Consider the following 24,500-nt stretch of genomic DNA (forward strand, 5'->3'; position numbering starts at 1 on the left):
CTATTTCTTTGAGATACCATATTCTATTTTTTTGAGGTACCGAATTTGGAGTTTTCATTAGTTGTCACTTATAAATATCAAAATTAAAAGAAATGAACATTTGAAATACATCAGTTTGTGTGCAATGCATGAATATAATGTACAAGTTTAACTTTTTGAATGCAATTACTGAGATAATTCAACTTTTTGATGATATTCTAATCTACTGGCCAGCATCTGTACAGCGTGGCGTCTTCAAAAGTGTTAGGGAGCTGATTTGAATGAACACCGCGTGGATGAGGCGCGTACACCGGCAAATACAACAAAATAAAATGATACGACCGGCATAAAAACAATGATATTGTGGTGTAATGTTATGTTTTGTTAACGTCACGAGGTGTAGGAGAGAATCTGGTCCATTTTTTTAAATAAAAGCTGAAGCTCGTTCAGAGTCAGATAAATAGAACGAAAATAATGCAAGTTATTTATACTTTCTTATGCGGCCCGGTACCAAATGATCCACGGACCGGTACCGGTCCGCGGCCTGTGGGTTGGAGACCGCTACAGAGATTGCTTCGTTTTCAATCATTGCCACTGACCAATAACAAACCACATTCAAGACCCATGTGACCAACTATAAGCCAATCACAGAGGAAGATCACGCCCTGTTTGGGTCATTTTCCAAAGTGGGAAGAGCTTCTTTCCACTTTAAACCAGCACAGCCTACTGAAACGTAACTTCCTAAAGAAAGAGGAGGAATCCATAACTTGTATCACCGCGTGACGCAGTTGTGCACATTTTAACAGCGAAGAACCTGCTTTGCGGAATAGTTCCAGTAAGAGGCGCCAGTTAGCCTCTCTAATTTGGTCCACCACCCTCGAAGTAAGCTAGCCCGTTCACTCCGTTTGCTGCCGCAACCTTTTACCCGTTGTCTTCGCACGCCGACATGCCGGGATACATGGACGACCCGTCGCAGCTCACCAAGGACAAGCTTAAAAGCGAGTTAATGGCTCACAACGTGGAGCTCCCGACTGGTAACCACAATAAAGATGTCTACGTTCAGCTTTATCTGGAGAATTTGACCACGCAGAACAAAAAGCATGTCGCCGCCGCGACTTTGGACGCCTTCTCGAGTGACGAGGAGCTGCCCCCGCCTGTTGTATCTAGGAGAAGCCGTTCCTCCGGCAAAGTGAGTACTTATGGGGGTGGGGGGGGGGGAGTAGTTGTAAAACCGTTTCTGCTGTTCTTATCGTCTTTTAAATGCTCCTTTGTTTAATTCAAATATAAAGGCACATACTCGACCACCATATGGTGTGAATGCGTTTTTGACTTTTGTACCTCCTAACAGGAAGATAGAGATTTGGGTCATCTGTTTTTGCTATGAAAAGTCACTTTGCCCTGAATGGCCAATTTGTTGGGCTTAAATTTCACGTCAGCTGTCGTGGCCCTTCTCTAGTGGCGTATGTGAGCGTCCCCCAGAGTTTTAAACATGTTACTTCACTGCTAAAGGTTGTCTAGTTTATATCAGTGGGCATGGGCGCAGAGAACACACGGGAAAGAGGGCGACCCACCCAACCCAGACACATCATTTTGCCAAAAGTGAGTTTAATATAGAGTACAACAGAGAGGACATGTTCAATTTCCATTGGTTACATGCCACATGCATGCTACAGCTAATTGTCCATTGAAGTCGCCGTTCTGAGTCAGGCTCAGAACTTTTAAGAATTAACATTGAGGCAGGCCCAAATATTGATTTTTTTTTTATTAACAATTCATTTCTATGCCATGTTTTCAAATAAGAATTCTTCAAGGGCTTCAGTTAGTTTTACAGTACGTGACCCGTTTGCACAATAAATTATGAGCCAATGTGAAACAGCTGTAAGCTATTTGGAATTGACTGAAAATGGAGTCCATGAAATGCATTGAGTGGTTTTGTGTTGGGTGAAATTGTCAACATTCCTCTGTAATCATCCCGCCCGCATTTTTCCCAACTGCAAGACAGGAGCTCGTGACTTCTAAAGACAATGGAGCAGACGTTTGTAAACTCAAATTACAATCCAGAAATCACATTTGGGTGTTCTACCTTTCTGCCTAAATCATTGGGAACAACTTTACATTGAAGTGGAAATATTTTGTTTCGCATTTGTGTCATTTATAGGGCTTTTGAATTTTGAGATTGTTTTTTTATAAATACTAATTTACAGGTGTTTTTATTTGTAAAAAGTGCTGTTCGTACTTGTCACATTTACATGTTTGGAACAGATGTGATGGTAGATGTCGCTTGACAAGATGACTGAACAGTGAACGTGAACTTGCATGTCATACAAGTCTTATTTGGTTGCCCGTGGGGGTTTATGTCTATTTGCGGCATTACATTTTTATAAGACATCTGCAAGTACAGGTAGTAAACCACATGTTTTTTTTTTTTATTAAACTTGAGATTCATGGGAGATTCGTATTTTCTTGGGAGTAGCTAGAAAACAAAATTATTACACATCAATTAACGTCTTTTTTTCACGTTGTGTTAATTGTCGCAAAGATATTTGTCACTTGCATGTTTTTTTTCTTTTTGCTTTGTTTTATTGACGAAATGCTTTAGGCTGAAGCTAATCATAAACTATCGTGCTTCTCCATAATTAAGCGATTTGCCTCTTGCTGCTCTGCTATCCATCATGTGTTACCGGATGCACATATGTTTGCGTGATTATAGGCTGCTGGTATCTGAGGAATGTTCAGCACAAACATTAATTCCTCACATTTTTCACATAGCAACCACTAGGCAGAGTATAAACCTGTATAGATAGATTGTCATGCTTTTTTAGTCGGCGTGTAGAGGACAAATGGTTAGATCTCATTTCTTCATTGGCAACCTCTTTGGTCTTTATCCCCCACCCCCCCAGTGCTCCCACCAAGATCTAAGAACAAAGATGTTATTAGCTGAGCTTGCAAGCAAGCTCAATCACAACAAACCATGTGAGAATATAAGCAAGAGTTTTCACAGGAAAGTTTTGTGTCTAGAATTAGTGAGGGAGGTAGCGTTAATAAACACAACATGATCAAAATGGGGATTTGGTAACTTGACAAAATATTTTTGGACATTTTGCATTTTAGACATATCTTGAGTTTAATGATCCTTGACAACATCCTACAAGAAAAACAGGTTTGGTCTCATCTGTTTTTCACTACAGATAAGCAGTTGACCTCATTTATTTTCTTTGAGCCAAGTTAGCGTATGCATTGACCAGCAATTGAAAGCATTAAGGTAGAGATTTTACCTTACCATAGTTTGGCATGGATGTAACAATTCATTGAAAAGTCCAGTAGAGATGTAACGATTTATCAAAATTTGATTTAAGGTGCTTAAAATATGCGGGCTGTTTAGAGATGTCAGAATAAATCAATTAATCGCCTCGAGTTTTATTAGTCGAGTGATCATTTAGAGCCATTTGTCCAAAAGTAATGATTCTGATTTTTATAGTCTTTCATGAGAGCAGACTGATCTATCTTTTGGGTTTGATCAAAATAGGACAATTGCAACCATCTGCTTTTAGTTTGGGAAATAATGACCATCAATCCTGTTTGTGTGATATAACTTTGCTGTTAAGTTTTTAATCACAAAAAAATTGGTTGATATCCAGTATTTGGGATTTTTTTTTAATGCACTTTAATGCAAATAAACTTGTATGCGATTAATCGATTCTAGATCATTCTAAATATATCTTGATAGTGATAGCCCTACAGATGTTAAAATAAAAGCATCTTTTGGTTAGAAAAAGAGTCATTGATTTTGTTTAATTAAAAATAAACCGCTTTTAAAATTTGAATTGAAATCGGAAACTGAAAATTGAATCAAATCGGGGCTTGAGTGAAATGTTACATCCCCAGCACCCAGTTCTAATCCTCAACAAAACTTAGTAAGGCAATGGAGAAGTCAAGCATACACTACAGTGACTCTTTCATTTCCAGTATTTGCTCCATGTTACCTCATCCAAGCTGCAATGTGGAGTTGTAGAGGAAAATCTGATGGCGTTCGCGTAGACGTACCCCCATAAAGTTTGCGGGCTGATGTCCAATTATGACCTCAGGTTTTAGTCATGTCTTTGAAAGATAGGGCGTGGTCTTCAGGAGAGGAAACACGAGCTAGTTCTGCCTTCCTCTTTTCCCGCTCTTAGCCAGACTGTTGTGATTACGAAACACTTCCCTCGAGCTCAAATCAACCTTGTCCGCCCCTGTAAATGCCTGAAGATTGTAAGCCAATCTCCTTGAGTTTGCCTCTCACATTCATTATGATTGTGGAGTGCTAACTGACAAGTTGAACACAAGTTTCTGGAATTCTTCAGATTTTTCGACTAAAAAGACCATTTTAGGCCTCCCGTGCGTTTTGCGATGCGGTCGACCATGCACAGCTCGACTTTAGTGACCGTGCCACGTGAACACATGAAATGCGCCTCCACCGTAAGGTTGAAAGCCATCCAAAGCGGCTTAGGAGCAAAGTTTTTAAAACCTGATCTGGACAGTGCAGTGACTTCAGAGAGGGAGGGGTCGTAGAGGAGAGTTTGATGGAAACACGAGGCAACATTCTTAAGGAAATGAAGTGCAAACTTGACATTCTTCAGCTGGTTTACACATTGGGTGTGTTATGACTTGACCATGTGCTGACGATTTCGGAGAGCTTGCAAACATCACTCGGGAGACTCGGAGTAAATTATGTGGTTTGGTTTGTTGATGAACATTTAGCCAATTGTGTTTTGGTTACGGTTGTTGTCATTCTAATTGGAGCACAACCACACCAGGATGTGCTGACTGGGCCTTGGGCTATGAAAATGCATTGAGGAAGAAATGACAATGACCTCATTCATTAACCATGCATACATACTGCTAATTTGTGTGGCAAATGTGAGTATGGCGATTTTGTGTACATGTTCAATTCCTGCGCAATGTACAAACATTCCTGAGCATTTATTACCGAGTGAGGCTCAATGAGTAGGGCTGCAACTAAGAATTAATTGAATAATCGATTAATTTGTGGATTATTTTGTTGCTGAATGAAAACAAGACATGTAACGTGTTGGAAAATAGAGAAAATGCTGATCTTTGTTTTCCAAAATAAATGCAGATGTTTTATTTTGATTCAGTACAAGCTGGATGACGGAATATAAAAGGTTGAAATGATGATATCCCAAGAATTTGGACAATTTTAAATTGAAAAATGTGTCTAAACAATTAATCCATTGACTAATTTAGTAATCGATTAGTTGTTGATTAATCGATTTACCTCCAAACACAATCAATACTGTATTATACAGTGGCCACGGTTTACTTGGAAAAGTAACTTAATTGAAAACTGATTACCCAACTTAAAAATAAACAGTTAAGTCACTGCTTACTTAAGTGTCTACATTTGATAATTCAATTTAGTAATCTATTTAGTAATAGTTACCAAACAATTATTGCACCTCTAATTCCAAGACTTGTGAAACCAAGAGGTACATTTTAATTGATGGAATAATCAAAAGGATAATCAAGTCCAAAACGATTAGTTCGTCACACTTCTAGTCTGAACGATCTTTTTTTTTCTCCGATCGGTGGCACACAAGTTTTCAACCTGTGGCCTTGAGGCTGCTGTCTTAATCATTGAGGAAATCTACAGAGTCCAGTTTATCTTATCCAGTTTTTCTTTGAGAATTATGTCTATCTACCAGAAGTTCAACTCATTGGTCGACAATACTAAAACGCACGATTAAAATAGAAATAGTCTGATTTATATACCGTAATTTCCGGACTATAAGTCGCACCGGACTATAAGCCGCACGTGCACACGAGTTTTTTACAAAGAAAGACAGTACACAGAAAGCCTTTTTAAAGTTTTAATAACATACTTTAACACGTCTTTCTAAACATTGCCTGTGACGCAGCAGTAGTACCGCAGCAACACGGAAGTGTGCACGCGAGTTATTAACAAAGAAAGACTGGACACAGAAAGCTTTTTTAAAGTTTTAATAACATACTTTAACATTTCTTTCCAAACACTGCCTGTGACGCGGCAGAAGTACCGCCTTTTTACGAGTGTATAAAAGTGATCAAGTCATCACAAAAATCCCCGAAATAATCAGATATAAGCCCCCCATAATGATGGTTTGTGTATAAAAGCTTCCTTTCAGTAATGTCCGTCTTGATCTCGTTCTGTCTCATCTTTGTGTAAATTTTACGGCACTATTTGCCTGGCGGATGGACAGGCGATCAACACACCACTTTTCTTCCCAGTGACCATGTCATATCCCTCCGCCCAGCAAAGCGGTGCTGCACAACAGCAGTCCACAGCCTTTTTACGAGTGTATAAAAGTGATCAAGTCGTCACGAAAATCACGGAAAAATCATATATAAGCCCCCCATAATGACCGTTTGTGTGTAAAAGCTTCCTTTTAGTATTGTCCGTCTTGATCTCGTTCTGTCTCATCTTTGTGTAAATTTTACGGCACTATTTGCCTGGCGGATGGACATGCGATCAACACACCACTTTTCTCCCCAGTGACCGTGTCATACATCCCTCCGCCCAGCAAAGCGGTGCCGCACAACAGCGGTCCACAGCCTTTTTACGTGTGTATAAAAGTGATCAAGTCATCACAAAAATCACGGACAAAATCCTATATAAGCCGCAGGGTTCAAAATTTGAGAAAAAAGTCGCGGTTTATAGTCCAAAATTTACGGTATATATTGATATACTATGCAAATGAACTCAAGATGAAGGAGAAGCAGAGCGTCTTTTCTACGCAGGACAAACAAAACTGTAATGCTTAACATAACTTCAACAAGGAAACAAATTGCTCAATGCTAAATCAAACTACCGTGTCCTTTACAGAAAGCACCCAAGAAGACAGATAAGACTCGACCCAATGAGTTGGACGTGACTACCCTGACCGATGACTACCTGAGGGATGAGCTGCTCAAACATGGAGTCGATGCCGGCCCGATTGTGGGTGAGTCCACGTTTCGCAAACAGTCTGCTTTACACTTATCGGACACTGGACACTTTTTTGGTATTGCGGTTAATACAAATAATAATTGTTCATATTTAACTACTTTGACCAACTTTTTTTCCAGCATCAACGCGTAAACTGTACGAGAAGAAGCTGCAGAAACTACTTGATGATGGCCCTGCTCAGGCGACAGGAACGAAGATAGTGGTCACGGAGATCCAAGTTAATCACAACGGCAACTCTGAATCGGACCTCTATAGCGACAAAGAGGACGGTTAGGCTCTGCACATGACCACTGGTTATTACAGATTAGATTGTTTGTAGAGCCACCATAATTTAAAATTAAGAATAAAAAATGAATGTGAAAATACGCAGCTATAAATATATAAATTCAATTAAACATTTGATATATTTTAATTGAAATTGTCAATTATAATTTTTGATATTTGTTTCTATTTTCACCTAGTTTTGATTTTGGCAATTTTTTTTCCCAAACATCCAATAACCAAGCCGTAATAAAACCTCGAGAGTATATTTTTGTGTGAGGGGCAATAATTTAAAAAATGTTATGAAAACTAGCATACATCGCATTGTGTTGTATACACGTGTACATTATACATAACATTTTTATAAATTATAAAAGAAAAAAAGGGGGGTTTATTAATGTGGCTTCAAGTATAAGGGTTAATAGACCGGCTCTCACATAGCATGCTGTTTTTAGATGTCACAGCAGAACGGGAGCCTGAGCCAGTGCCTGAGCCAGTGGCTGAGCTCGAACCAGTTCCGGTGGTGGAGAGGCCAGTCAGGAGCCGAGGGAAAACGCCAGTCACTACTCGCACTCGCAGCAGCGAGCACAAGACTGTAAGTTGCTCCTCACGAGTTCCTCGCTTTTATTTCTTTGTGCTCTTAAGTTGTTGGCAAAGTTGAAACTGGCTTCCTGTCACCAGAAGTGTTTTGCCATCAATGATATGGGCAAGGTGGGGATGGGACACAGCTGGGTTTTATTAGAATTTAACCTCACACTGGAGAGGAAGTGTGTGTGTGTGGGGGGGGGTGTTATGCTCGAGTACAGTGCAGTCCCTCCCAGTGTCAAGTGAGCCTGCTTGTTTTTTTTTCCTGCATGTCAGACTCAAAGCACATGACGTGGATTAGCCGTTTCCACGGCATAGCAGATTCTTTTCATGGCTGACTTTTCACTAACCCCGATGTCTGCTTTTGATATCGGTGCGCTTTTTTCCGGGTTACCCACCTTTCATTGTGCAGAACGGCTTTTATTTTATCGTCGTGACATTCGTCTCATTTTATTCTTTCTAGCAACGGAGCGTGACCGTGTTCTTGTCTTTGTTTACCGATTTTGGCAAAGCAGCTCTTCCTGCTTACATAACATGTATTTGAATCAAACGAAAATTGAAATATTGAATGAAACACATGTTTATAGCATGTTTTTATGATGCCGTTTTGGGTGAAATCACTTGGAGCCGCTGACTAAAAAAGTGTTCGCAAAGTTGTCCGCTACATGAGTGCATCGTCAAACTCTGTCGGCTGACAGATGGCAGTAAATGATACTTGGATGATAACATACAGTACATATTCAAAGTATGTATAACAAACTTTGGATTTAGTTTTCCTTTTAGGTTTAAGTTGTGAAAAAGAATATTAAGCACACGCTGAACTCCCACCACCACCTTCTCTTTTGAAACCCGTTTAGTTCCACCATAAACAAGTGGCAACCGAGACTCTTCTCAACACAGCTCTGCTTGAGGTCAGCTTTGTTTGTTTGTTTGGTTGGTTGGTTGTTGTTTTTTTTATCACATATTTCACATTTTTGCCTTCATTGATGCTGGTCTTTTAGGCCGCTGAGCCACGACTTGGACCGATGTTGGAAAACAGTTTAACTTTGACACCAGCATTTAGGGTGCGTTGCACTTAGATTTGACTGCTTCTACACAGATTTTTTTTTGGATTGGATTTACTCAATTTTACTCAAAGCCATGCACTTCTCAAGTGGTTGCATGAAAGAAAATAATCTGCATCCAGATAATCTTTTTTTAAGTAGACTCTAGCTGGGGCTGTCACTATCGAATATTTTTAGAATCGATTAATCCATCAATTAATTGGATAAAATTTTATTTTGCATGAAAGTGTGTTACAAAAACACCCCCTCCCCATTTACTGTTTATTTAGTATTTTTTTAGCGATTAAAAACAATAAATAACAAACAGTTTCACATGAGGGATTAATATACTCTCCGTAATTTTTAAAGATGAATCCGTTACTGGTGCGGTTATTATTTTCTGTAGTAGAAGCAGATTTTTGCAAGTGTCTTGTTTTGATTAAACACAATAAAAATCTGTTCATGAATGACTTTAGAAGTTAATGAATAATTAATGTTGAGGCTGATATTAAATGATTTGGACAAATCTAAGGTTAAAAAAAAAAAGTGGCTTCAAAGCATTACTCTATTATTAAGAGTTGTCGATTAATTTGATAATCCATTACTTGTCAATTAATCGATTAATTTTGAATGCTCCAGGGTGTCAAACAAATTTTTGTCAAGGGCCGCATTGTAGTCATAGTTTCCCTCGGAGGGCCATTATGCCTATCAACGCCTTATATTATTTACAGTATAGGCAACACGACAAACTGACGAATAACTAATTTTTAAATCAGAGATTAGTAAAAACTGTTCAAATAGTTTAAAAAGATAAATGGTAGTAAAAATGGCTAGCAATATCTCTATTTTTAAAAAGTGAAGACAATTTGTAATGACACAAAGTTGATGCAAAATTTGTCTTTGCGGGCCACACAAAATTATGTAGAGGGCCGTATCTGGGGGTGGGGGGGGGCCTCGAGTTTGACACCTATACTATATCTACTTAAATGTATCTGGATGTGGATAATTTTATTTTGTACAATTGAATGAATTCAACACCATCTTTTCCCAGTGTGCTTCCATTGACGTTCTCTAACATCGCACTGTGCTTTCTTCAGCGCCGACCTGAGGAACAAAGCCCTCTGCCAGCTACCAAGCAATCCAGGCCTTTCTCCCCTTGTGTTTACAAATCAAAAGCTGACCCTGTTACTTTTAGACCTGTTTGCGATATTTCACCTATTAGAAATGAGGACACCCATTGTTGGCTGGAATCCAAGGTTGGCAGTTGGGATTTCAGGGTTACTGTACTTTTGGACGTGGACAACTGTGGTGGCACCGTTGCTTTGCGCACTGTATTATATTTCCTCCACATGTGACACGTAAAAGCTAAACTGGTCCATTTGGGCGGTGAAGCCACTCTCGCATGCCAGATGGTTGGTTACGGTGAATATATGTAACTGCTTTTTCACACACAGTTGTTGAGTTTCTGTCGGGGCAGTTGTCGGACAGCCGGCAGGGTTAAACATCACAATCACATACACAGTTTTTCAGCAGGAGGTGTTTGGGTCACCAGATGACCCGCAGCATAAGAGACAGAAGAAAATCACAAGCTTCCTGGCCAAATGCAGCCCTGTGAAGACGTACGGTGGCGTCGTGAAACAGGTGTACAGTCAGACCAGGTTTTTTTGCGGTGGTCACCCAGTGGTGTATTAAAGGTTTTGAGGGGGGTGTCATTTGTTAACTTCGCCATGCACTTCCTGGTGATTTGTGCGTTTTAATTTGGAAAATAAGCACAGCATATTCATCAAGCTGATGACCTCTGTTTACCATTATTCAAACATAAATGAATGAATATGTCTGTGTTTGTTCAGGTGGAGAAGATAGCAGCCAGTGAGCAAACTCCCAAAGTGGACAAGAAAGATGTCCTTGAAGAGCTCTTTGCCAATGATGTCAGGAGTCCAACAGGAATCACGTAAGTAGTCGAGTACAAAACACTTTGATGTGTATCCTACCTAGCTGTCAATATTAGCATAGTATTTGAATGCCTTTCCTGCCTTAATACCTCCAAATTATCAAGCGATGAACCAGAACTCGTTTCCTTTTTTTCTTAGGGTGACTTGTAGACGGCCAATTCGAGGAGCTGCCGGGCGCCCAGTGATCCCCAGCGATCTGTGGAATGTTGAAAACTCTCTTCTTTTCTCTCCCAAAACTACAAAAACCATCAATAACACCACCTCCTCTTCCTACACAGAGAGCCGTGTTATCAACAGAGTCAACAGCTTGCCAAACTCCTCAAAACCTTTGTCAGGCACATCTGTACTTGTGTCTGCAGCGCCCTCGAATGGTCTTACTAAGGTAGTGCGCCCAGGCATAGCTCTGTGGAAGAAGGTCCTCCTACTGGCAATTGTGGCTGCTTTTGTGTTCTTTATTTACCAGGCCATGGAAACCAATACCATCAACCCATTTTCAGCAGCTGAGTCCGATGTAGCCGCCGGCAGCAAAGCATAGAGCTTGTAGAGAAGGTAGTTTGGGAGGACTGTTTACTCATAACATTTTAAATCTATCTGTGAATCACCATTAGTCTTTTTTTTTTTTTAACATAAGTGGTCTGAAATGATCACTGTCCGCATTGTCCCCCCCCCCTTCTCACTGGATGTTGAACCACCCTGAGATCACAACAAAGCCAGACACATACAAAAACCCCAAGTACCATAGAAGATGTGGACTCACTAATACTGTATTTTATCTCTTTTTGTTATTCTTAACATGCATGGTGTGATTGAACTTTGTTGAGAGATTGTTTCTCACACTTGCTTTTGAGTGCAAGTCTTATTAGTCGTAGCCTTGGGGTTTTATTTTGTACATGAGCCAGCTTTGTAGGCTTATTATCCAAACACAGTTTAAGCCTTATAAATATTTTTCTGAAGTGTTCTCTTTATAATAAATGTCTTACTGCATTCTACTTAATTATGCATTTGTGTCCCAGTTGTTGACATGCAGTACTGAATTTACCAAATAAACGATAAAAATGTGACTGTTGAAAGTGCTTTTTATTTTGTAACATTTAACTAATTAAGGTTTGGTCACTTTGTAATTATGTAAAAATGTAGGCTTGCACTTTTGGTAAGTTAAGTTCGGCATAGTGACAACATGTTGATCCTAATAACTGAGTTGACACTGAACACAGTGGCATACTGTTGGCTGGAGGACTTAGCTGCTCATCTTTGAGAAGGACAAGCTTTTGATGTCATTTGGACCTTGAGTAGTAGAACACATCTTTAATGTTCTTGTTGTTGATTTTATTTATTTATTTATATCGTTGGCCATTCACCAACCACCAGTCTCAGAGTGCAAGTGGATTGTCACATGGCTACATATGTCACGTTAGCAGGCTTGTTTATGCCACATACCATGCATAACAGCAATGGGTTGATGAAATGATGGTTTGAACCTGAACCTTTTTGCTGGTATCTCTGAACAAAATTATTTGTGTAAATACATGATGTAAACATGGACAAAACCTAGATGTTATGTTGTTGTTTTGCTACATACACCACGTTAGCAGGCTTGTTTATGCCACATACCATGCATAACAGCAATGGGTTGATGAAATGATTGTTTGAACCTGAACCTTTTTGCTGGTATCTCTGGACAAAGCTCAGCGCCGCCTGTACTTCCTGCGGAAACTCAGGCGAGCAAGTGCTCCTCCGGCCATCATGACCACATTCTACCGTGGCACCATTGCGAGCGTCCTCTCCAGTTGTATCGCTGTGTGGGGTGGTAGCTGCACTGAATACAACATGAAGGCCCTGCAGCGCATCTTGAACACAGCTGGTAAGGTTATTGGTGCTTCACTCTCCTCCCTGAAGGACATTTACACCTCCCATCTCACCCGCAAGGCGACCGCGATTGTGTCTGATGTGAGTCACCCCGCTCACTCTTTGTTTGATCTTCTGCCCTCTGGGAAGAGGTACACCAGACTCACCAACAGCTTCATACTCCAGGCTGTTAGGATCCTGAACTCTCCCCCCTCCTGCGTAACGTCCTGTACTTTTGCGCTATATTCTGACTGTCTGCTGTATGCACACTTGCTCCATTTTTGCTCCTTTTATTTATTATTTGTTTATTATTTAGTCATCGCTCTTATTTATTCATTGTTTGTGCCTTCTTGTTTTTACTTTTTGTGTTTACTTGTATGTATATTGTGTACTATGTCTTGTCACCGTGGGATAGTGGGAAACGTAATTTCGATCTCTTTGTGTGTCTTGACATGTGAGGAAATTGACAATAAAGCAGACTTTGACTTTGAACAAAGTTAAAGGTTATGTTTTGTTGCGCGCGCACTAAACTACAACTAAAATTTGTTTGCTCTCTGAGCAACTGGATGTCATTTTTAGTCAAGTTGCAAAATGGCCGCTCCTGAGATGGATAAAAACGGGTAAATTTCGCTGCTTAATTTATATTCTACAAACGTAATATTAATCAGAATATCGTGTTTAAACTGGGGGGGGAGCAGATTGTAAAGAAATGTTTGAGTTGACGTCCCATTTAAAAGAGCTCGAGCTGGTGTAAGTTTTTTCTTACCGCTAGGTGGACTCAAGAATTATTGCATCCAAACTGCAGCGTAGAGAAAGTCGATAACCCTCCCACAGGACGAACTGTGACGTCACGAAAGGACAAAGCCCTACCGGAGGTCGTTCTCTCTCTCTTGGAGCCGCCGGTTTGCAGCTGAGCGGAGACGCCATCTTAAGACGCACATCAAGTAAGTTACATTAATCGTTTTAAAAGCAACTACGTGAAGTATCCATCAAGATTATAATGTTTGGTTGGCATCTCCTGACATGTAACCACCATAAAAAGATAAGCTACAGCTTTTATTTCCGTGAGTGGCACAGGGCAACCATTCCACCTTGTAGCGGTCAAGTTAGCATTGCAGTGTAGCATACAAGCTAGGACATGAATGTATGTGACCGGGCAGGTAGATTTAAGTCATTTAACGACATAAACGTCACCAAGCGCAATAGTTCAGTGTTCTTTGGACATCACTGATGGAATTAATAATATTACATCACATTACATAAAGTTCATTCGTGCATGCTGCTCGGTGGGGGGTGGGTAGCTTCAACCCAATCATAGCTAACCTGTTGCTCATTGCAGCGCAGCTCCGCGGATAGGCAGGACCACCAGCATGTATCCCTCGACTTTGACGCAGCTGGCCCGGGCCAATCCATTCAGCGCCCCCCTGTTCGCGCTCCAGAAAGTGGAGGAACCACAGCAGAGTGCACAGAGGACACGCCGACTGGCGGCAGCCGCTACGGCAGACGGTAACGACCTACTCGCCTCCCCAGGCCGCCTTCTAAAAACCGTTTTTATCGCATTGCTCCTTAACCGTGGACCTTATTTATTTTTACTTGCTAGTATTTGTGCAATGCATATCAACATCTCTCAATAGGTGCTCATCGGCGGCATGCGTATTCAGGCCTTTGCTCAAGCTAAACTGCTAATGTAGGACAAGGAAGGGCACACAATCTCCCTTTCATATCTTGTCAAAAAAGGGTGTGTGATGACATTATGACAACGTTGCATTCATTCTATAGTAACCAAATTGTAAGCGCAGTAGTGAAACGAGAACAAATTGTCCTGGATATAGACCTGGTTGTAAAAGCAGTACAGTTTTAAGGTAAGATCTACATATTTTGTCTGAACAAAAGAAAACAAAAGGCTAGTACAGTGTCCCAATCAATTTTTTCGAGGACTGTAGCAACTTTTCAAAGACTTTATCAAGAATATTGATGTTCTTATCTTTGACTTGGATGAATAATCAAGTTGGTAGTCTCAGCTATGTTTTCTGACAACACCGTTGCCCTTTGCTTTTGCAGGTCATTTCTAAATTCTACTAAGTTTGTAAATGATCCTTCATTACGGCCTTTTAGTTTATCAGACCAACCGGTTGGTTTGTTAGTGATTTTGTTAGTGTTTTTTTAGTGTAATATCATATATTTATGGCTTCCCCCCCCCCCCCCCCCCCCCCCCCTTTTTAAATCTAACCTGTTCCTTCAGAGGGAGACAGTTGTGAATTTGGCTCTCAGAAGTATTTCGTCCTGTGTGGCTTTGGTGGGATTCTGAGCTGTGGCACTACACACACAGCAGTCGTTCCCCTCGATCTGGTCAAATGCCGAATGCAGGTCTGTTCCCCCCCCCCTCAGCTCGGTTTTTGTACTCCATCCGTGACGTTTTTTTTTTAAGTTTCGAATTTGCATGTAAATATGCATATGGTCCAGTTTTGAAATCCCCACCCCTGCCCCTGGCATGCATATTGGAGTGATCATTCGATGGCTGCATGCCTCGTACCTCGTTGATTGTCTACGCCCACTGCACGCACGTGGTGTCATTTGACCCTTTCTCCTCTGAGAACAATTGAGGAAGAGTGTAGGGAAATAATGGATTACATTTTTCCTGAGGTGACATTTCGTTTGCATAGTCTCTAACCCGCCAGGTAAGACTGATTTGAAAGGTGAAAATACATCTGCTGAATACAATTATTCCATGTCCCATTGTTATAATTCAAGAAATTGCTTCAATGTGAATTTGATTATTGTTGGTGAGGAAAACACGAACTTCTTTGACCACACTGATTGGTTGCACATATTCCACAATAGATATGGGCGTAATAACAAATTTGTGTATTGACTAATAGGCATTTTGGCATTAATTGTTAATTAAGTCAGAAACCTTCTGAGGTATCCTCGTGCACTTGTAAACTTCCAAAATATCAATGTGGTCCATTGAAGTTCATACCGAAATCACTTTTTGTGGTCCAACAAATGATGGCATGTTTGAGACAGCCACATTAAATGGAAGAGTCCCATTTGAAAATGAATTGAAACTATACTCTGCCTTTTCCACTGTCTGGTACCTGATTCACCCGATGCGACTCGTACTTTCTGTGTCCAAGTGCCCAGACTAGGTATGGACCGATATAAAATTTTGACGGTATGATAACTGTGAACAAAAATGTCAGTTCTCTCGAATAGCCAATTGTCAAATATTTACGACAAAATCAAACTGCCGCCCAACACACCCACCATCAAGCACAATCTATTTTAATTTAAAAAATATATTATTTTAGTATCCCCCCCTCACCTCTTCTATGCGTAACTCACCCTACTCCTCTGCTCACCCAAAATAAAAGTTAATCTCGAAAGTAAATTGCAGCTCATCAACACCGAACTAATCACATGGCAAACAGCCTCCCAGACTAGTGCTTACAGTTGGCCCCCTCTAGGCCACACCCCCAATCTCATTCAAATTAGCCTCCTCAAAAGTGGAAACTCTACTGCAATAACTTTAGGTATATACAATCGAGTCACTACTGCACAGTGGAAATTTGCGAATAAAGTTGACAGATCCACAAAGATTTGTGGTTCTTTTTATACAATACTGAAAACTCTTCCCTTATGTGGCCCTGAATTGGTGTTGTTTTGATTCCTTTTGTGTTTTGCATGTGACCCTTGCATGTTGCACGTATGTTGTCCCCTTCTACCACAGATGAGTTTAGCTGTGAGTTTGGCTCCTCAAAGTACTACGCCATGTGTGGATTTGGGGGCATCCTGAGCTGCGGCTTTACACACACGGCGGTAGTACCCCTCGACCTTGTCAAGTGTCGTCTGCAGGTTTGTATGGAAAAATCTACGCTCGGTAGTGGCTGCAATTTGCCAGAAGACACTCCAAACTCGTGGCTTAGTGCCAGATTAGAGCTGTGATGAAACAGTAAACCATATTCATAATAAATATTGATTGATTTGAAATCCCCCTCTAAATTACAGCCACCATTTAGAAGCAATTGAAAGTACTTGCCAAATTGCAGGGTGGTGAAATTGGATCAGGAAATGCAACGCCATGGTCCTTACTGGGGTGCTTCTGTTTTCTTAGGTGAACCCCGACAAGTACAAGAGCATCGGCAATGGCTTTTCCGTCACTGTGAGGGAGGACGGTGTTCGAGGCTTGGCCAAGGGCTGGGCGCCAACCTTCATCGGCTACTCCATGCAGGGCCTCTGCAAGTTTGGCTTCTATGAAGTGTTCAAGATCTTTTACAGTGACCTGCTTGGAGAGGTTTGCCCAACGTCATAAAGCAGGGGTGTCAAACTAACTTTAGCTGCGGTCCTCATCATAGCCATAGTTTCTTTCCGAGAGGCATTATGAATGTCAACCCAAATGAATGTATGAACGACTGTCAACCCAAATGAATGTATGAACGTCTAATAGTATAGTTTTCACAACAAACTGATGATTAACTAGTTTTGAAATCCGAGACGAGTAAAAACTGTTCAGTTTTTTTAAAAATATGAACAGTAATAAAACTTGCTGGGAACATCTCTATTAGTGAAGACAATTTGTAATTTTAGTTTTGTCACAGTCGATGCAGAATTTGTCTTGGCGGGTCAAATATAATTAATTACAATGTGGGCCAGGTTTGGTCCGCAGGGCTGAGTGACACCACTGTCCTAAAATCTGTTAGAAAAACAACCAGGTTTGTACTTATGTTTCTATTTTTGGTGATCTTGCAAAACAGGAGAACACCTACATGTGGAGAACATCTCTGTACCTCGCTGCCTCAGCCAGCGCCGAGTTCTTCGCTGACATCGCTCTGGCTCCTATGGAGGCTGTCAAAGTGCGCATCCAGACCCAGCCGGGTTACGCCAACACCCTCCGGGAGTGCGTTCCCAAGATGTACGCCGAGGAGGGTCTCTGGGCGTAAGTGAGCCAACTGCTTTTTGACCATTTGACCACACGTTCCTTAGATCCACCTCTGGGGGGTACTCTGCTCTCAGCGGATGCCCTCAGCAGCTTTCTGGCTGTACAGTTGGAGGTGCTTGAGTCATTGGCGTGTGAGAGCAGTCTACCTGTTTCCCGGCTCACCTGCACCACTGGCAGCCCTGTTCTGTAAAAACAGGAAATCAACCAGTGTTGCTAGCCAGGGGAATGGACATTTGGACTTGCTTGCATTGAAACAAAATTACTGTGGAGTCTCACGTCTTGCTCAAATCTCCAACCTTGTAGTTTCTACAAGGGGGTGGTACCGTTGTGGATGAGGCAGATTCCGTACACCATGATGAAATTTGCCTGCTTTGAGCGCACCGTGGAACTGCTCTACAAGCACGTCGTCCCCAAGCCCCGCAGCGAGTGCAGCAAATCCGAGCAGCTGGTGGTCACTTTTGTGGCCGGTTACATCGGTAAGTACAGCGTGGGATGGCATCGTAGGGCTTGAAATAAAGTATTTTGAGTTGAAATAGATTTAAGAAAATAAAATATTATGCCTCACTGTGGCACATATTGGTTTATTAATTAGGAATGGTCTTGGTCTGGTACCGGTACTCGCAATGTTGGGCTGATACCAGTAACGAGCACTCGATTGTGGCCACTTTTTACAATCAGGACCTCAGAAATAGAAGAATAGAAAATTAAAATTCATGCAATTTTAAGGAAAAGTGCGATTCTTGGATACATAGGTCGTTCTTTAAAATTTATGAACTCGTGGTGTCAGTGCTTGCTCATCATTGCTACTCAAGAGCTGAGTACTCAAACTAGCATCGGACAGAAAAGACATCGCATTGAAAATCCCTGCTATTAATTTTACATTTGTTGGTAAATTAATGGTAAAGTACGCCAAAGCAATTAGGTCGACAAATTCTCTTCATTGGCTCAATATTCTGCTGGCCATGTTTGGTTTAACGGACATCAAGTTTGATGTTTTATTGCTGTGATTAAGGCTGACAGTAACCGGGCATTACCTCGAATAATGACATTTGAACAAATAATAAAATGATTGACTCTTTGCTACTGTCCAGCCAATGACAAATATGATTTATGTCAAGAATAGAGGGTGGGTTTTTAAAAAAAATAAATAAAAAATCTTTTTTCGAATCCAGTTGTAGTAATTAAAGTGATTTCTATCTCTCTGTGTACAGCTGGTGTGTTTTGCGCCATCGTGTCCCACCCTGCTGATTCTGTGGTGTCTGTGCTGAACAAGGAGAAGGGAAGCACTGCTGTCCAGGTCCTCAAGAAGCTTGGTCCCAAAGGTGGGTTTCAAGGATTTAAACAGGGTTTGAGCTACAGTACACGCTCCTTAGATCCACCTCTAGAGGGCTCTGTGCTCTTGAGCTAAGCCTCTCTGCAGCTTTGCGGCTGTACAATTGGAGGTGCTTGAGTCATTGGCGTGTTAGAGCAGTCTACCTGTTCCCCGGCTTACCTGCACCCCTGGCAACCCTGTCCTCAATAAGGCAGGGCATCTCCCAGTGTTGCTAGCTTGGTGGACGGACAACTATTAAGTGTATTTGTCAAAGACCTTCATAGAAGTTGTGTAGAATATAACTGATTGACAGAAATTTGTCACCAGAATATTTGTGTATTTTGCTGTGCTTTTCATTTTGTGCAGGTGTGTGGAAGGGTTTGGTTGCCCGTATCATCATGATCGGTACTTTGACAGCGCTGCAGTGGTTCATCTACGATTCAGTCAAGGTCTACTTCCGTCTGCCCCGACCCCCTCCCCCTGAGATGCCCGAGTCCCTCAAGAAGAAGCTCGGCATAGAGTAATAGCACCACGGCCACTTCCATTATGAGATGGCAATCAACAGATGACAACTAATTTCTCAACTTGCAGTCGGTGTGCACAGCAGTTTTATATATTTATGCCCTCAGTCCAGCTGTTTCAATGAATGGGGCTTAACTATCCTGTATATTTAACATACAAAATTATGTAATAAAAAGAACCTGTTGTCGTCGATCTTTGGTCACCAAAAAAAATGGGAAAAGAATATTTCTTTGCTGTGCAGCACTTGTCATTTTATTTCGCTCCTGTGATTTGAGAATGGAAATTAAACGCACTTCCTGGGGAATGTTCAACTTTTTTTTTTCCCATTCAAATTTGCAACAAAACAGAATTTTAGTTTGCGCCTGTGATTTGAGAATGGAAATTAAAAACACTTCCTGGGGATGTTCAATTTTTTTTTTCATACAAAATTGCAACAAATCTGAATTTGCTTATTTATATTTGCAAACTTAAACATTTAAGCTCATACCAAACCAGCCAGGATAATGTGCCTGAGTTTTGGGCTTTGTTGAGCATATTTTCAGTAGAGTTAAATCAAATACATTATCATACTTGGTGATCTACTAATGATATACGTCATAGCTTTGTACATATCAATGCAATTTAATTACATTATAAGATAAGCTTAATGATGGAGCTCTGACTAAATCATCAAATCCGTAATATTTACTCACAAAGGCGATAATGGACATGCAGATATGAAAATCAATTAGCACAGTCCTAAAAAGCAAGGAGTAACAAGAACACTGGGAATAAACTACCGTAATTTTCCATGTAAAATATGCCCACGTGCATAATACGCACCCTAAAAATGGCATGTCGATGCTGAAAAAAAGCCGGTACCCATGTATAATACGCACCCAAATTTTGACTTTAAGTCCGTAAACGTAAAATTATTTCAGAAAAAAGATCATCTTCGGGAACAACCGGATGTTATTCTGCCGGTCAGTATCACTGCGCATGCGCTAGCAAACTTGATAGCGAAGAAATGTTTTGGATTTGTGTAGGGTACATTGTGACAGCAAACGAGCAGGTGATCGAGCAAGCGTCTGATACGAGAGCATTGTGTTCGTAGGGAGCGTGTTTGAAGTGAACAGCAGAGAAGAAAGGAACAAGGCAAAGTGTTGTGAAATAAAATATTACCTGTAATACGCGTTTTGTTATTTGCTGATTGAAACTGCTAATTAAACTGTGAATTGAAACTAATAGAGAACTGAACTCTCGCTCTTTATATAGCTGACGTGTCTTGCGCATCCGTTCTGCGCATACTGTCATGGCGGCCTCCGTATGATATCCGGTCTGCGATGGAGATTAAAAAACAAACAATATTTGACAATAACACACCAAGGATTGCACCATCGCATCAAACGATGTGTCGTCAATTATGAATTTTACTGACTAAGTGTGTTGGGCAGGATGGCTGAATGCGATGCGCGATTGACAACAAACAAGAAGAAAGGTGATTTCAAGTTTTATTTCGAGGGAGATTTTCTTCAAAAATCGTTGTACCCATGCATAATGCGCACCCCAGATTTTGGGACAATAAATTAGTTAAATTTTGCGCATTATGCATGGGAAATCACGGTAATCACAAAAGTCAACATAACATGCCTCTTCCATTTTCTGTATGGGCATGTGATGTCAAAATGGCCGCCCCCGAAAATAGATCTAAACGGATGGATTTTTCTGCCTAATTCCTACTGCTTAAACAATATAAACCAGATAACATGTTTAGACAAGTGGATGCGCATAGAACAGAATAGAATTGTTCATGTTCCCCTTAAAAGTACAGTAATTTTAATTATTTGGGAATGCTATGTCAAACATGCTTCTCTCCACGACTTGTTCTGCTTCCCGTACAGCTGACCAGTGGGTAGCGCTGTATGGAATGACATGCTAGCCTTTCTGTGTGCCACTTTTACATAAAAATGCCTGCGTAGTGCGTATACAGTCAGAAATATCAATATTGTGATATTTCCTGAAATATCAACCACCCCTGGGCCTCATTTACCACAACGCGTGAAGCCTAATGTGTGACATGTGGAAAGATGTCTGTGCAACATCGGCATCTGCATCATCTAATGGTAAGCATGCCTGGCCTGGGTCATAGCAACACATACACGACCATTATTAGAATCCATTTGGTCGCTCATAAAGTAGGCAGTTTGTATGCTGCAAACCTTGTTGCTGGCTGTTGCAGGGAAGAAGATGCGCCTAACTGGGCCTGCTCCCGAGGAGAGGTCACAGGAAATGGAGGCCATTTGTGTGGGATCGCGGTGTTACCGCTATGTCGTTCAAGTAAATATCAAAGCTGTAAAATGATTTCCACGTAGTGTTTTTAGTTGAAAATTGTGATAACACAAAACTACACAGGTAAGGCCGATTTATAGCTAGGTGGTACATCAAGGATTGTTTGGTGGCAGTCTTGGCTAGATGTTCACACAATTCTGATTGAATATCTTAATATTCAATTTTTATTATTTTTGTAATGTATTTTATGTTAATGTACACATACTTCTTTTTTTGTCTTTTTACAGAACACTGACTCAAAAAGATGAAATTGCTTTTTTTTGCCCTTCAAAACGGTTTTGTCAGAATGCAGCTAACAAATTTGAACATTTAATAAATATCCAATGCTAAAAAAAAGAAAAGGAAATAAGTCTGTAGTTAAAAAACAACAACCATCAAGTATTAACTGAGTGCTTACGTATTTTTACACTATGAGAGTTAAAAAGATGCTAATTACCGTATTTATTCTAATTATCGCCCATATTCTAATAATCGCCCAGTGTGTGTTAGCGATGACATAAATAAAAAACATTGATACCTCTAATTATCGCCCAGAGGCGTAGCCAGGAATTTTTCCAGTAGGGGCGCACGCCCACAGGAAAAAAAATCGAACATCACCCACGCCGTTCGCTGATCGCTAAAACAACATCCGGGCCGGGAGGCAAACGGTGAATGGATAACATCGCGCACATAGAATAGCGCAAGCACATTCGCGCAAGACCGAAAGAAAAAAACGGCATGAAAATGAAGAATCGAAAAAGCTCTAGATTTTTTTCAACCGGGGCGCAGGGAGTCCTAACCGGGGCGCCGCCCCGGCTCGCCCCGGCTTGGCTACGCCTCTGTTATCGCCCATGCTGCTAAAATTGCTGCGATTGGCCATTGCGCGCGGCCGTTCCGATCGGCCATTGCGCGCGGCCGTGCCAATCGGCCATTGCGCGCGGCCCTGCCAATCGGCCATTGCGCGCAGTCGTTGTGAGCGGCAACTCCGATCGGCCATTGCAGTTTCAACCGAGAGGAAGTGTGCGGCTTTGGAGCGGCCGTTGCGCGCGGCCGTTGCGATCGGCCATTGCGAGTGGCCGTTCCGATCGGCCATTGAGCGCAGTCGTTGCGCGTTTGAAGTATGCTGCGTTCCTTAAGAACACTAGTGAGATGCAGGAATTGCATACTACATACGGAAAATATACATATTATCGCCCATTTCAGTGCCCCTTGGCGGTCGGACAAAAAGTGTTCTCTATTAATCGCCCACCCCCCTGTTGGACATAAACCTTCTCTAATTATCGCCCTGGGCGATAATTAGAATAAATACGGTACTCGTATCATAAAGGTAAAAAAACATATTCCCAATTTTATGAAGGTAGACTGACCCTGGAACAGATTTGTTTTCTATAGGAATATATGTATATTTAAAATCAGTTTATACTTAAATTGCAATTATGTCAGAATCTGCTTGATTCTCGGGTCAATGCTTGATTTAGTTGTCTTCTAATTTAATGACTCTAAAGCAGGGGTGTCAAACTCATTTTTTCCGCGGGCCGCATTGTAGTCATAGTTTCTTTCGGAGGGCCATTTTGACTGTCAACCCAAATAAATGTATGAGCACCTTATATACAGTAGAAGCTACAAAACAAACTGACAAATAACTCGTTTTCAAATCAGACGAATAAAAACTGGTCAAATATTTAGAAAAAAGATATTAAAAGTGAAGACAATTTGCAATTCTAGTAATGACACGAATTTGATGCACAATTTGTCTTCGCGGGCCACATAAAATGATGTGGCGGGCCGTATCTGGCCCCCGGGCCTTGAGTTTGACACCTGTACTCTAAAGCGATTCTGAATTAAAATCAAAGTTTAAGGGGAAAATTGTGAATGGAAACTGTACTTTTGCACTGTGAACGCTCAAATTACTTCTGCTTTTAAATATCCTATTGACCCCATGACACAGACTGTACATGCTTAAAAGCCTGGGTGACAAACAAAAGAGTTACCAAGAACAAAGGCGTCATCGTTGGGACGTGCATTCATGCGTTCATTGATTTTAAAGCCTTGTGCCATGAGGCTTTCGAGCGTACTGGTATTGCTCTCGGTCACATGAACACGGGGCCTTTTTAGGTGTGTGTGTGTTCATGCGTGCGTGTGTGTGATTGGAGGTTGTTTTTCCGCTGGAAAAGTATGCTAGGATACGGAGAGTTGAGTCACCACAAAGACAAGCTTCTGGTTTAGTTTGGTTTGGTTTAGTTTGAGTTTTAGACTGAAGCTAATGCTAACCTTGTGTGCTCTTTTAGCATAATTTTAAGGTGCCACGTCAGTACAAAAGAGAATATTAATTTAATTTGTATTAATATTATTATATCTTTTTGTTGTTTGTTTACATCCGGCTTTTAGCATAGATTATGATTAATAAACAAACCCCAAACAGCTTTTCTTATACTATTTATTTACATTTAAAGATAATTTATTGATGTCAAATCAGATTTTCCATGTTGTCTTTGTCTTTTGAAATAATTCTGTTGAACCACAATTTAAAAACCGTGCTTGATTTTCTTTAGTTAATTTTAATTTAAAAAACATTTAGTTTCGTTTGGTTTAGTTTGGATTTTAGACTGAAGCTAACGCTAACCTTGTGTGCTCTTTTAGCATAATTTCAAGGTGAAAAGTAAATATTTTCATTTTTATTAATATACCTTTTTCCTCACGTTTGTTCTGTCTTTTGTTTTTGAAACAGACAATATAAAGTTTGGACTTGAAGTTGTTTACATCCGGCTTTTAG

At 40.8% G+C, this 24,500-nt stretch overlaps 2 protein-coding genes and 2 non-coding genes across 12 annotated transcripts; all 4 read left to right on the forward strand.

Moving 5' to 3' along the window:
- Positions 1-661: 661 nt before the first annotated feature.
- On the forward strand, positions 662-11,868 carry tmpoa (thymopoietin a). 7 transcript variants are annotated; one of them, XM_037243578.1, is made up of 9 exons: positions 666-1,168; positions 6,839-6,956; positions 7,081-7,230; positions 7,678-7,817; positions 8,665-8,718; positions 8,809-8,871; positions 10,381-10,491; positions 10,701-10,801; positions 10,941-11,868. In XM_037243578.1, exons 1-9 carry the CDS (start codon positions 926-928, stop codon positions 11,335-11,337), a joined length of 1,377 nt encoding a protein of 458 aa, XP_037099473.1. In that variant the 5' UTR covers positions 666-925; the 3' UTR covers positions 11,338-11,868. The 7 variants fall into 7 exon arrangements, with proteins under 7 accessions (XP_037099479.1, XP_037099473.1, XP_037099474.1 ...); XM_037243579.1 differs by having other exon boundaries at positions 10,384-10,491; XM_037243580.1 differs by lacking the exon at positions 8,809-8,871.
- Positions 11,869-13,441: 1,573 nt separating this feature from the next.
- slc25a3a (solute carrier family 25 member 3a) lies at positions 13,442-19,724 on the forward strand. 3 transcript variants are annotated; one of them, XM_037243819.1, is made up of 8 exons: positions 13,442-13,591; positions 13,987-14,153; positions 14,890-15,014; positions 16,762-16,941; positions 17,402-17,583; positions 17,890-18,062; positions 18,798-18,908; positions 19,265-19,724. In XM_037243819.1, exons 2-8 carry the CDS (start codon positions 14,018-14,020, stop codon positions 19,420-19,422), a joined length of 1,065 nt encoding a protein of 354 aa, XP_037099714.1. In that variant the 5' UTR covers positions 13,442-13,591; positions 13,987-14,017; the 3' UTR covers positions 19,423-19,724. The 3 variants fall into 3 exon arrangements, with proteins under 3 accessions (XP_037099714.1, XP_037099713.1, XP_037099715.1); XM_037243818.1 differs by lacking the exon at positions 14,890-15,014 and adding an exon at positions 16,378-16,502; XM_037243820.1 differs by lacking the exon at positions 13,442-13,591 and adding an exon at positions 16,378-16,502 and having other exon boundaries at positions 14,012-14,153.
- LOC119117558 lies at positions 17,617-17,820 on the forward strand. The gene has a single exon (XR_005096556.1). It is a non-coding gene; the product is annotated as a small nucleolar RNA SNORA53 (small nucleolar RNA).
- On the forward strand, positions 18,946-19,151 carry LOC119117559. The gene has a single exon (XR_005096557.1). It is a non-coding gene; the product is annotated as a small nucleolar RNA SNORA53 (small nucleolar RNA).
- Positions 19,725-24,500: the final 4,776 nt, after the last annotated feature.

This window comes from Syngnathus acus, chromosome 23 (assembly GCF_901709675.1).
Source record: "Syngnathus acus chromosome 23, fSynAcu1.2, whole genome shotgun sequence".
Taxonomy (NCBI): domain Eukaryota; kingdom Metazoa; phylum Chordata; class Actinopteri; order Syngnathiformes; family Syngnathidae; genus Syngnathus; species Syngnathus acus.